Below are 14,768 nucleotides of genomic sequence, written 5' to 3'. Positions count from 1 at the left end.
GCTTAGCACACGATGAGACCACTATCCGTCTTACAACTAATTGGATTAGGAGGATTATGAAACTAAAATACAAGTGGTTTCATAGGTCAGATTTCAGTTCTGCCATGGTCGTACGTGTAACATTAGCAACTCAACATCAATGGGTTATAAAGGTAACAGAATTTTTTGGGACAAATGCTATCATTCAGTGACACAAGAAATCAGTAACACTTTTTTCAAGACCCTGCAACCTAGTCTTTTCATCTCCAGGTGGAAAACTAGTCTGACATATGACTACAATCTACATTAAAACAGACAAATCATACCATGAAAAAATGTTCATGAAGTTGGCACACAATACGGAAGATACGGTTACAAGATTTATATGTATCACAATTTTTTGTATGATTTGCATATTTTAACACATTCCCTCTCAGAACTTACACAAGCTGGCAATGTTGCTCACCTCAAGACTGGATTTCTTGTATAACTGAGTAATGGCAAATGTCCAATAAATCCTGTTACCTTTACAATCTTTGAATCTTCAAAGACAAACTGACTTAAACAACAGACATGTTAGCAGTTTGGCCATAAACGTTCAGCCATAATTCAAATCAGCTGGCAGCACAGGTGTACCATAAATAAGAGCGGAAAGTGTTATTTATTCATTTTCATTTCCTTTAATATCCTTGAACAGTTTGAACTGACATCAAAGTAAAGTAAATTGGAACATTTTTATCCCTAAACAAAGCAACCCTCTCTTCAATTCAACTCAGTAAAGGTTTCTAAATATTGTTCTGTAAAAGAATACCTCATGATATATTTTATTTTACACCTTAACATAATACCATTCAATACAAAATTATTGTATAATATTGTACAGTGAATGGCCCAATTATTACAATTACAAAAGACATAAATTAATCAAGTTAACAGACCTATCACAATTTTTACATAAAAGCTGGTCCATGTACTGGGTGGTTGTGAAACCGTTCTTGTGGCAGCCCAGAAACAGATCTTGAACTATCCTGAAAGAAAACAATGTACATTATCAATGTTTATATTAAAGCATTTACACAAACAATTAATTTAAAATCAATTAAAGCCATTGTGGATCATTGATAAAATGTCTTGTCAAGCAGTAGTTGAGCCTAACAGTGACAAGCTCAGGTTGCAAAAGCGATCCGCATCTAATTTTATTCCCTAATAGATCTTAAAATGTCTTATAGGCTCTTTGAGAGAGTCATTACTAGTCTACTGAATGTTTCTAACAAAATTCTCTCTTTAGTTTTTTTAAACACTTTTTTAAATAAATTGCAATTATGTAAAGAAGTTGAAGAATCAGCTGAATTTATTCCTCCATTGTATCGGTCTCGTGCTGGTAAAAAAAATGCTGGTAAAAAAATCATGTAAAATTAAAAATAATATAAACACCAAGTATTTCGATGTGGCATAGCATTACTGTTTTGATGCCGACACCAATGCGTAAATTAATCCGTGCCCACTGGCATAAGCAAAGTCTAACAAATCAATCTGCAATGAGGAAATCTCCTTACATTAGAAGTAGACTCAAAGGATGTAACAATTGTCAAAGTTCACAACATAAGTTTAAATGATACTGACTCTGTCTGCTGAGGAGTGGTGGTGCGACCCGAACAAGTCAAACTGAATGTTGAACCAAGCGTAGATGTCTCGGTGAATTTCAAAGTACTTGTCGCAGATCTGTCGAGGTGTGAGTTTTTCCTCCAAAGCCTTTGTTTCCGTGGCAGTGCCATATTCATCTGTACCACTGATGTACAGAGTGTTCCAATTACGCAAGCGGCTGTACCTAAAGTTGTCAACAAAAATAATAATTGAGAGCTTATAATATAATATTCATCAACTACACTACAAAGCCTCACTTAATTTGTCCATGGGAACATAGAAAAAATTACGAAATGGCCAGACCAATCAAATACATGTATTAATTAATAAATATTGATCTTAATGTATAACGCACAGATGAATGTATAATATTATTTAAACAATGTTATTACGATCATTTTATTCAAAAGACGCAACTTATTAAATGTGTTTAATAATTACATCATCATCAGTGCTCTGCAAACAAACATTTTCGTTCTATATTTTGAGGCACAAAGGTATAGATATTGGTCTGATAAATATTTTATCACAAAATCAGTTCTATGAAATAAAATATTTTAATAGAAATTGTTATATTTTGTTTAACGAATTTTTTTTTAAATTTATACTATATGGGCGATTTACAGAATACATGTGAGTCCTATTTATAATATTTTCTTTGAAATTACTAAAAGCTAAGTACTTAATGCACAAAAAACCACAATTAATCTCTTATTTATGGTTTGATGGATAAAACAGCTTATTTATTGTTTTCAATTTCAATTGCAAGCAACCAAAAGTTAGCAAAACAAATGAAGAATTGAAGGGTGCAGGAGAAAAACCAACTTAGTCCAAAAAAATATCGATTTACAGATTATGATGCCATTCGATAGTCTGTGGTCCATATTTTAACATGCCAAAAGCTGCAGGAGAATAACTAACTGAGTTACAAGATACAGCCATTTAAAATGTTGTACCGCAGGGGAAAAACTAACTCAGTCCATCTGGTTCAGGGGGAAAAAGCAACTGAGTCCACAGTCAGCTGACCTTAGCGCATGCCGCAAACAATCCATACTCTGTGGTTCAGCTGTAGCAGACTAAACAACACACTCCTTATTTGTCTCTGTTGTGTTAGTTTTGTACTGTTGAAGTGAAGTTTTAGGTTATTAGTGTTTATTTGGGTGTGCGTATTTGAATTAGCGTTGGTGAATATGTGTTTAGTGCCCAATCACTTGAAAAATGATTGACGGTGAGCTGCAAAGTGAAAGTGATGATGAAGCCACTAGGGTAAGTGAAGTAAAAAACTACGAAAAAAAACGAAAAATAACTGGGAGAGTTAGGGATGTCGCCAAAAAGCTACGGGCTTGCTCATATGAAACGGGTGAAAGATTGCCGTTGTAAACGATACGAATGTTTTCAACAAGTTACACCAAAGAGAGAAATTCCTTAATTAAAACAATTCAATGACATAGGGCGTGAAGGAGTACCAATGCTCAAAAACAGCTACTTGGGTGGACTAATTGCGTTGCATCCTGTTTCTCGGAGGAGACCTCGGCTAGACGAAAACCAAGCTAGAATGAACGAAGGTTCTTTTTCATACAAAGTTAGAGTTGTGAGAGATGAGTCTGCCGTTGAAGATCCCTTGTTTTGTTTTAAGGCCTTTCAGTCTCTTTTTGGTGTTAAACCTTTTAGGCTACACAGAATCAAGCAGTCAATAATGACCACTGGTAAATCTCCCGTAGGATAACAGAGGAAAACATTTTTAATCGACCTCGTAAAAGTCCCAGAGGCTACACGCGAAGCTATGATGAGCTTTTTTTGTTCTTTAAAAGGTAGACGGGGCTCATTACAGCCTTCATGACAGTACCAAAGTGTACTTACCTGAAAATTTAAAATGTCAAGGAGCTTCTGTCAATGTTTTTAAATAAGAACCCAGCATGGAAATTTCCTACGAGACATTTCGACACACCTTTGTCACTGAGTTCAATATCGGGTTTGGATACCCAAGAACTGACACATGTTGTTTTTGTGACGAAAATAATGCAAAGGTTTCAGGAATTGAAAGAAAGATTGCTGCAGTGTCAGTTGAAGAAAAAGAATCCCTACTTGAAGAAAAGAAAAAAACTGGAGGAAGAGCAAAAACTGCATATTACTAAGGCAGATTGGTTTTACAAGTTGAAACGTAAAAGCCAAAAAATCAGGCAAAACAACGCAATGAAGTGGAGGCTATTGCGATTGATTTCGGGAAGAATCTACCGACCCCCAACATCTCCACTAGTGAAGTTTATTTTTAGACGACAGTTGACATTTTACATCTTCAATGTACACATCTTGTCCACTGGGGAATCCATCATGTACACCTATAGACGAGACTGTTGGTAAGAAGGGATCTGAATGATGTTGCCCTCTTTTTTGTACGATTTTGTCCAAAATTACCTGTCAATGGAAGTGAAAACCCTCTACATCTTTGCTGATTCATGCGGAGGTCAAAATAAGAACCACACTGTAATGAAGATGTTGCACTAACCTCACAACTGAAGAGAAACGGTTTGACAAAGTTATAGTGACTATTCCCAGTAAGAGACACTCTTATATGGAAAATGACAAAAATATGGGATTAATCCCTAAAACAGCAAAAGCTGAAACACCTGAACGGTTGGAGATCTGTGTTGGAGAACGCTCGAGTAAAACCATCACCCTTCACAGTGGTTTCTTGCCAACAGAAAATGTTCAAAAAATGGGGAGAGTTTTTGGCATCCAAAGACTACAAAAATAAGTTTTCTCTTTGCCGTCAGACCGGTAAAACAACTTAGATTTTTCCAAGATAAATGTCTCAGCTTAGAATATCGGAACGGATACAATGGGCCTTTTTCACATCATCCATAAAGAAGAATGATAGAGAGAAAGAAAGAGAGAAGAAAAACAAAGAAAAAAGAAGAAACTTGCCTAGGCCTGAGCATATGGCTGAGCTGAACAATCCTACAATGCACCTTAGCACTGTCAAAGGAAAAGTGGCAACGACCTAAAAGTCCTTCTAAAGTTTTGCGAAGAAGAAGGTTCAAAGGAATATTACATGAACCTTTTTGTGGGAAATGAAACAGCGATTGAGGTTCCAGCCGTTGATGTAGCCGCTCATGAGACTGCAGAAGCTAACTTTTAAAGGTACAGTTTTGAAATCTATATCTTATTCAACTGTTTTACTATTTTTTTCCAATAACTTTTCCGTTAGCATTGATTAATGAAATAATTATGTTCCTAAAACATTCTAACACAAAATTATTTGTGAAAAATAACAAACCTAAGATACTTTGTCTTTGCAAATATTGAATTATTCACAATTTTCTTTTTTGTTAGTATTTTACAGTTGTGAGGATTAAAACTATATCCTATTAGTTGGATATTATTTGGTTTTTTCATTGTGTTTTAGGAAGAAACCTCAAGTGAAAATGTAACCTAAAGTGGAGGTAACCAAAAGTGTGTGGAGCTAACTAAAAGAAAGACGTTGGACCATATCCAATGAAAATGACAGACTTTCACAGTTTTTTCAAATATTTACATATATCTAAGTTTTGTTTTGTCCTTTTTTCAATCAAATGTGATAATAAACCAGAAGTTAAAAAATATTGACTAGTTTGTGTTCATTATTTACAGGGGAAAACCCAATTGAGTCCCATCGTGTGCAGGGGAAAAACCAACTAAGTCCATGGCGTTGTTTACCGGGACAATTTTTTAAAAATAAACTAATTGTTTGCAATGAGCTAATTTTTTTTATATTTTATAAAAAAACAGTTATACTAAACCTAGATCCAGTTTTTAAGGTCAAAAAGTAGTTATGTTCTTTTTTTACAGACCGTTTGAAACTTTGTTTTTGCTCTCCTGAAAAATTTTAGTTTTGTGACTAAGTTGGTTTTTTCTCCTGCACCCTTCAATTGTTTTGGAAATTCATTTATGATCTACAGTGTGTGACAAAGATTCATGGCCTTGGGCCCAGACAAACATCCTGCAACTGATCCTATCAAGCCCAGATTACAGGTAGATAAATGTATTATTAAATGTTTTCCATCTAACAATAAAACAGTAGCACCTCAATCATCGATCACCTACTTGACCAGATGATGGTCAGAATGCTAAAAAATTTGGATAATCAGGGAAGAATGAATTAAGCCATTTGCTGGCATAAACACTATGTATTTCAGTCAAAAAATACCTTACTGTAACTTAAGAATATACAGTTTACTGTACTACAGTTAAATACATACAGAAAAAAATGTGTTTATGTTTTAACCCTCTCCCGCTCCCTTTGTTTCCAGGCGCTCACGATGCTTCTAACCTCAATTAATTCGCCCTGCCGGTCGGGCTCGGTCAAAATACGCGGCGTCTGAACTTACATACGTTCTGTCATTGTAATTAACTATAATTATATATATTAATTATTTTACTATATATTGGTTCAATGAAGTTGATTGTACGAGACCATGGAGGGGGCACACGGACAGCTGGGCGCCGGGTTGTTTGTTGCGCAGTTACTTGGTGAAGGTCATTGTCTGGCTCGCCGTCACTGCCCCTGCCACTGTGATCACTCCGAACTACATCCTCAATGCCACTAACCACTTCACAAAGCTCTGGTACATCACTACACTCACTTGAATCGTCGCAATCACTACTAATAACGAGATCGATTTCACTGTCACGAAGTGTACGACAACAACCCGCCATTGTTTTCCGCACAACTAATATAAATAGCAAAATAATAGAATAAATCTACTTTTAAAGTAAAGTAAATGGTCTCCTGATAGCAAACAACCCGTAGTAGTACAAACTATTGCTACTCGAGAGCAGCACTTATCGGCTCTAGTAGATAAAGCAGTGCATGCCGATCTGTGCCGTTTAGGCTGCAGTGGCTATATTGTGGCCGTGCCGATTCATGCCTTGCGAGCGGGAGAGGGTTAACTAAAGAATGAAAACCTGTTTAAACTACTTGAAAATATCATGATGCTATTTGTTTCAATTTTTTAAACCTTAATTTCACTACTGCGTTATGTCACTTTTTTACCCATAACGTCTATGGCTGTTGCTGCTGATAGTTGTTCCAAGCAGTTTAGGGCAATCTCGAAGGCATCTTTTGCTTGCTATAGAACAGCTGATCTTTTCGTCTTCCTCTTTTTCTTATTCATGACTCCTCTTCTCTTCTCAGGAGTGTCTGCAGTTTTTGGTGTCTGGATTAGGCTTGATTTTAAGATCACCACTGGCATTGCTGCATGGAGCAAGGGTCAGTCTCTCTTAATCGCTAGTTTTTTTTCTCGAGACAGTTTCAATTAATGAAACAAGAGTTTTTTTAGTAACATGTTATAGTTGAGGCCTCATCAATGTTAGAGTTGATCTGCTACAAGTTTATTTTCAGAAACAAATTTTTCTAACTTTTCATCAAACTAGCAGCATCATCATGGTATGCAAGTTTTTTTATTACCAAAAATAACAATTTGCCTGACACCGTGACAATTTCTATTGCCGGAGCTAACCCTCACTTGCTGTTAACTCAAGTTTCTTGACTACCAAATTTGTTGTACAACTGAATTGCTTTTTCTTTAAATATAGGCCAAGGCAGTGGAGACCATTTACGTCATTCTGGCAAAACTAAGAGTTCAAGTTTTGGTTTTTTTACATTTTTTGGTTTTTAAAAAATTTTCTTTTTCTACCATTATTGAATAAGCTTCAAAATTATTTTGGTTATTTTTCCAGTCTTTAATGGTTGTTACACCAATTTCTGATGCTAATTTAGCAACTGACACACCTTGTTTTGGTAAAAAAAATTTCTGTTCAATTGAACAGAACCATTAGCTATTAGCGAACTTGTAGCCATTATTACACTTTACAAAATGGCATTACTACTGTAGTTTGTAAAACTACAACACTACAGTAATTTTCATGAAACAATACTGTACACTGAACAGATTATACTACTACAGATTACAATAAAAATAGCACGACTCAGGCAAAGAAAGGACTGCAGATGTATGCTTATCATGACAGGAAAACAAATTAACAACAGGTAGAAGCGCAAAGAGACATGATCAGATGACCTGGGGAGTCGGATAATTGAAGTGCTACTGTAGTTAAGTTAGTTATAAATTTAATAGTAATAATTTAAGTAATGAATTAAGTAATTTAATAGTTAATAGTAAATAGTTTAGATTCCTATTATTAATTCATCGTACTTTGTTAATTCTTAATTAATTCAAAAAAATATGAATGGCAGCAGGGACCTTTTGTTTTTAGTACAAACATCAACCAAAATTAACATGTAATGAATATATAAAAACCAAATAAATATAAATATATATATAAGATATTTATACATGGTAAACCTCAACTATACCTTGCAAAAACATCAGCTGAAAGAACACAACCAATGATGTTTCCGAGATGAGGAACATTGTTAACATAAGGCAGTGCTGACGTCACCAGTACATTTTTCTCTCCAGCCTTCGGAAGTCTATAAAAACATTCAACAATTAATCAATCAACTGTTTGAATTAAGAAAAAACAAGGTCAATATTATTTATCATCTTGCTTTAGCAAGTATGAATTGCGATCTAATAACTAAATTTTGATAATCAATGACAAACATTTGCTTCAAAAGTTTAAAAAAGTTAACTCTCCTGTGTAGCCCAAGACTACACTATGCCGATTGGGAACCAAAGTATTAAGAGGCTGAGACCATCAAAAGACAAATGAGTAAATAAACCACGGACAAACCACCCCTTAGATTAATAATTGCAAATAGTTCCTATCTGCTCTGTCATTGATGTTGATCAAAACAAAGAACACTTTTATGCCATGGCTTTGGCTTAAGTGTTAAAGAGGAGAACTTCTCAACACCAATCTTGCCTAATGAACTTAACTTATTTAACTTTCATTTAAAGTCAACACATATACAATTTAATTTTAAACATGTCACAAAATACGAACTTTCCAGCAAAATCCCAAAAATAAATAAATATTTAACGTAACTGTAGAAAGTGCACTTATTTACTCTTATTTCAGACTTTGTTTTGTCTGTTGTCACTTCCAAACCTTAATGATAGCATATTAACATGACCGCAGAGTAGCCAACTTAATCCTGTTGTAAGATCCTGCTGTCAGAGAAGCCAACCTATTCCTATCGTAAGGTCAACGCTTCAGTACATTCCTAAATATATAGCTATTAGCACTTTATTCTAAAAATAAGTATAGTTCATGTAAAGTTTTGCAAATACAGATAATTTTTTTCTTATTTTTTTTCAGAAGCACACAAAATGAATATAAATTTGTGAGCAAGAACCTGTAACACTTTATGTCTCTCTGTACAGAAACAAATTACACGTTAAATAATGAAATCTATAATTACAATATGATAAATACAGCTAAGGTATCACTTGTCCATCTACAGACATGACTGGGATCTATTTACATCAAACAGCCATATGAGACAAATTAAAATAAAACCCAACAAAACAATATTGATGTGGTTAGTTTTTCATCTTTGTCGCCATATGAATTTCAAAGTGATCTCTCTGAGTAATGTACTTTTTCAAAATTCACATAGACAAACAACAGCGCTGCAATCCCTAACCTCACGGTGGAGGGAAGCAAGAGGGGTGAAGGTAGGTCAGAACCTGGCTCGACAGAGTGGTCTTTACTGATCTGACTGGTAGGTACATTGAGTGGTATGGTTTGATAAACTAGCCAAATAAACTAGGTTTTAACAGGTTCATGGTTTAACAAGTTACGGGTAAAAACAGGTTTTAACAGATAAATATAATAACAGCCCGACAAAACCCATTACAACTGGCTTTTCACAATAACCGTAGTAAATAAATTGTGCAGCAGACAGGCCAGCGAGTGTTACCATGCAGCTATCTGTTGCCCCTCCCCGGTCTGATAAACAAGAAAGCAAATGTATGTTTTTAAATAAGTAAGGATATATGAGTAAATAATAATTAAAGCAGTATACGCCTTGTATTGTACACTACTCAGAACAGCAAATCTATAGTGTTGAGTAATGCAGTGAGTTCTTATAATAATTGCCACTAGGAGAGGGTTAAGTTTGAAAACAATATTGAATGCATGATCAAAAACAAATCAATTTGAAGTTATTTACTTTATTTATTCAACAGAGAACAGATCAAATGAAAGCCAAAGATGATACAAATACAGAAAGCTCACAAATCCATCCCAACACTAAATTTCATCCCTGTTTCAACATCTTTTTTAGGATACACACAAAATTTTATCTTCCACAACTTAAATGTTTCTTACTTCAACATTGATCACTGTTTTGGTACACTTCAGGCCATGAGAATTGTAATATTCTAATAATTGTAAATGAACATTTCATTGTATGAACACTGTCATTGTATGAGCATTTTTATTTTATGAACATTTTAATTTAAAACGAACTATGAAGCCACATAAACATTAAATTTGTCTGATGAGTATTCAATGAGGTGATTAAAAGTCAATGACAAATTACTCAACACAATTATTCTAAATAAAAAATCACACACCAAACTATTAAAAGCAACTGTCAAATCTATAGACACATATGTATATAAATTTGACATGTAAAATAAAACTTACAATTTCACAAATTAATACAGTACATCCAATATCTCTTCAATTTTCCTCTGAATAAGGTCAGAAAATAAATAAATAATTAAATTATAAATCACACAAAACAACAATAGATTACTTACACAGGGACTACAACTGGCTTCGGTTTAGGTCTCTCTCCCACTTTCGCGTTCCAGTACTGTTTCACCTCTTCTAATTCTGATTCCTTCACGGGTGGTTCTTTATTGGAAATCTTCATTCATAAAAATAAAACATACATATAGTAAACGAGAGAGCATTTAGTACTCGTACATTTATTCCATCCTTTAAGTTCTGGGTTGTAGGAAATGCGTTAGAATTAAATTTCTATATAATCCACTCATTATTGGTATAATTCCATTTTAAAACACAAAGTTACTCAACTAAAACTATTTATGAATATTGTTTTACATGTTACTACAGCATCAAAATACTGTCTAAATATAAAATGTCTTTTGTGGGTGTTTTGTGAACAAGCCATAAGTAACTGCTTCTAATAACCAGACTGTGTTGTCAGCCGTAGTAATGTTTCTGTGTACGTGCCTGAATACTGTTACATTTTAACAAATAAATGTGTGTTATTTTATAAACTTTTGTACTTAACACAGACAGACTTTGAGAACACCCATTTAGAAGGCTATACCCTCATCGAAAGCTTGTGTCGAGACAACCATCAAAAAGGGGAGGGGTTGCAATTTTGGTGAAAGATGAAAAATAACTTATGCAGTTTGACTTGGTGGAAACAGACACTGTCAGGAACTTGTCTGTGAGATTTCTACAATGAAACTGACAATGGAAAAACCAGCCATCTACATAATTGGAATCCACAGATCAAACACTAAATTTAATTAAGCCATAGACGTAAATAACACACACTCTAGAAACCATCCATCCCTACATGGAACAGCCCCATTGTGATCATGGGCGACATCAATGTAATTGGAAACAAACAGACAAAACACGAAATTTCAAGAAACCTTAGTCTTATAACACCAGAAGACTTCACCTACCACCTACTCGTCTTGCTTCAAACAGTGTTACTTCTATTGTTATGGTTTGCTCAAACAAACTTACTAGTGAACCAGTAGTCACTATCCTAAACACCTTTATCTCTGACCACACAGGACAAATGGTCACAATACACAACCTCAAAACCAAACCACCTAACAAAAGTACAATCAACAGACATCTCAATGACAAGAACCTTTCGCTTCTCCATAATCTATTGAAACAAGAAACATGGACTGACATCATAAACTCCAGATTAGCAGAGGAATCATATGAAAAATTTCTGGATGCTTTGACATACCACAGGGATATAGTCTGCTCTTAGATTCACACTCATAAGAAAACAAAATAAGACAACCTATTTCATATGACCAAGAAACAACAGAAAAGTGGAACCAATATTTAATAGCTCAAGAAGAATATTTACTGGCTGGGACATAAAAAAACAAAGCTAAAGCAACGGACAAGAAGAGAACCTATGACCTTCACCGATAGATCCAATGAAAATTCATAACATCCTTGAAAAATCATGAAAAACATGAAAGAAAACTCATCATTGTAATAAATAAGTCTGACAATAAAAGCAAAGCAATGTGGAGTGTTATTAATAAAGAACGATGCAAAAACAACAACATAAACAAAATGATACAACTTGTTATATCATATTATTATATAATAAAACTCGTTAACCAAAATTTAAAAACGAGACAATACTCAGAACAGTAATTACCACCCAATCCTACCTTTTTCAATTTCAAAACTTATAGAGAAAATTGCACTGGCTCGACTTTTAAATTTTCTTAATCAAAACAATCTGTTCCCTGACAATAGGAGGTAAATCAACATCAACTGCCCTGGCAAAAATTGTTGAATATCTAACAGGAGCATTAGAAAAGGGAGACACAACTGCAATATTTGTAGACTTCACCAAAGGTTTCGATTGTCTAAGTCATGAAATGCTCCTCAAAAATCTAGAACGCTGAGGGATTACAGGAACAACTGCAGATTGGTCCAGGCTCTACTTAACAGGGAGAACTCAGTCAGTACAAATAAAAAGTGCAGACCAAGGAGTAACAAAATAACTACCTCCAGACCATTGCCTGTTAATAGAGGTGTTCTGCAAGGATTGATACTGGTTCCTATCCTATACATTATCTTTGTCAGTGATTTTTCCGAGAACCTAAGGCGTTGCTCTATACTCATGTATGCAGACAATACGGTACTCCTGCTACAAAATAAACAACCTTGGAAATTGACTCATATATTGCCATAACCATAGCAATAGAATACTGTAAATCAAATGACCTGGTACTGAACCAAAGACCCAGCAACTAATAATGTGAAGGAAAAAGGAAGTGCTGGAATTACCAGAGGCTGAAAGAGTGGACAAAGTAATTTACTGCGAGTAGTACTTGATGGATTTCTCTATTGGAATGATTAATTTGATCAACTGTGTGGGAAAATCAGCACAGTTTTATACGTCTTAAGGTGATTAAAACAAGTTGCTAACCCAGAAGTAGCAAAATGTGCATACTATGCTTTCTTCGAGAGCCATCTGAAATATGGAATAACTATATGGGGCTAACTCCTCCAAAGCTAACACTCAAAGAGTACTGGTGCTTCAAAAGAAAGTAATCCGTACACGGACTTCAAGAATCTTGTAGAGGTGCTTTCAAACTACTAAGAATAGTAACCTCAGTAGCCCTGTATGTCTTAGAAGTAGTTGCCTATGAAAGTCAACAACTTCTGACAAGACGAGTTGATGTACACACCTTTAACAAAACAGAAGCACACGATTACATACTTCCCATCCATCAACTGACTCTCTTTCAAAAACAACCTACATATGCTAGTGCAACATTTCTTAACTTCCTGTCAAAAAAGATCAAGAACAACACCACAGGGCAGCAGCAACTCAGACTAAAACTAATCGACTGGCTTCTAGACTGCCATTTCTACACCATAGTGAATTTTTTCAATTGGAGGAATAATGACTTGACCACATCTCTTTGACCACTGTGATTCATCTCAACTTCTTTAACTACATTTTGATTGTAATGACACCATTGTAATGTCAATGATTATGAATAAAGTATATTGTCTATTGTCTTTTGCCTATTGTCTATATATATATATATATATATATCAACCAGAAGCAAGTTTTGAATTTTTCGCCTTATCCAAAACTTGTATTATCCAAAAAGGCATGGTCTGATAAAATTAAAACTTTAGATAATTGCATCCCTAGTTAGTATGTATGCAATAAGCTACGCACAAGATAATAATACAGTGTAATAAAAATTTAATAAATTGTAGCACATAATATTACAATTTTAAAGTCCTCTACCTCAGAGACAGATGAAAAGATAGGCTGACTTGATGGATACCAAGTGGTACAAGAAATACTTTGGAGTGAAACCATTCCTCCCTCAGGCTTCAATTTGTCCAAACTTGCCTGAAACAAATATATGAGTATTCTGAAATTAAAATAAAAACAAAATACATCTTCCACACTTATTTCAAACACAACTCTTCTTGTTTTTTTTACACTTAAAATGTATAATCTAGGTAATAATGCTATCAATGACTCTATTAATGTGACATATAGCAACATTTGGGGATCAAAGAACTTTACAAATTTATTTTCAATCTCCCACCCTACAAGAAAGGTAGGTTCTAATACCTAAGGACTAAATTACATTCTGTTTGGTTAATGAGTTGTAATTGTGCACAATATTTTAAACTGCTTTGTCTTTGTGCAGACAGTTAATTCTTCATTATTTTGTCATGGATCAACCATATTAAGTGTTAGATTTACTTACTACAATAAAAATATGATAAAATGATTATTTAATCTAAGTTTTGTTATAAAGTAAAATAATACTGCCCTAATTTTTATGGAATGTTGTATTAAAATGTCTGTATCTTTCTATATTTTACAATAATTTAATTTTCGTATTGATTTTTTACTAACTATACTTACGGAAAAAATAAAACACAGCCTCTTATTTTTAATTTTACGAAAATTGTATACAGTTTTAAAAAAATTTTACTCTAAACTCAAAAAAGAATAAATAAAATTGTAAAATTGGAACAATTTTTAATACACATAATGTTTAGTAAACTAGATAAATTTTATACAGTTTTAAATTAAAAAACATTATAGTAAAACACTTTATTATGTATAAAAATACAGGCTTATGCTGTTCTTATCTTTGGAAATAACAAAGAGGAAAACATTTTTAGCAAAAGCTATGTAATTATTAATGAAAACAAATATTATGAGAAGAATGTTATTGGATTTTAACTCGATTAATATTTGTTGTTGGGAAAAAATAAATGCAAAATGAATTTATTTACGTTATTTTACAATGAAGCAAATTACATTACATCATTAATAAAAAAATCTAAATGAAATTGTAATATGCAATAATATTCATTTATCACAATTACAGGCACCAGGAATATATATAATTTATAAGAACATATACATATACATAGTATCCACAAATTACTCCATCAAATTT

The 14,768-nt window shown here is 33.8% G+C and overlaps 1 protein-coding gene across 1 annotated transcript in view; it reads right to left on the bottom strand.

The window, feature by feature from the left end:
• Positions 1-14,768, bottom strand: part of LOC124356868 (methionine--tRNA ligase, cytoplasmic-like) — a 50,849-nt gene that overhangs the window by 22,592 nt on the left and 13,489 nt on the right. Inside the window, 6 exon segments of the mRNA XM_046808143.1 lie at positions 918-1,007; positions 1,603-1,631; positions 1,633-1,807; positions 7,979-8,095; positions 10,338-10,447; positions 13,589-13,696. Coding sequence (XP_046664099.1) covers positions 918-1,007; positions 1,603-1,631; positions 1,633-1,807; positions 7,979-8,095; positions 10,338-10,447; positions 13,589-13,696 — 629 coding nt within the window.

The sequence above is a fragment of the Homalodisca vitripennis genome, chromosome 3 (assembly GCF_021130785.1).
Source record: "Homalodisca vitripennis isolate AUS2020 chromosome 3, UT_GWSS_2.1, whole genome shotgun sequence".
Taxonomy (NCBI): domain Eukaryota; kingdom Metazoa; phylum Arthropoda; class Insecta; order Hemiptera; family Cicadellidae; genus Homalodisca; species Homalodisca vitripennis.
This window is presented reverse-complemented; position numbering and strand designations above follow the sequence as displayed.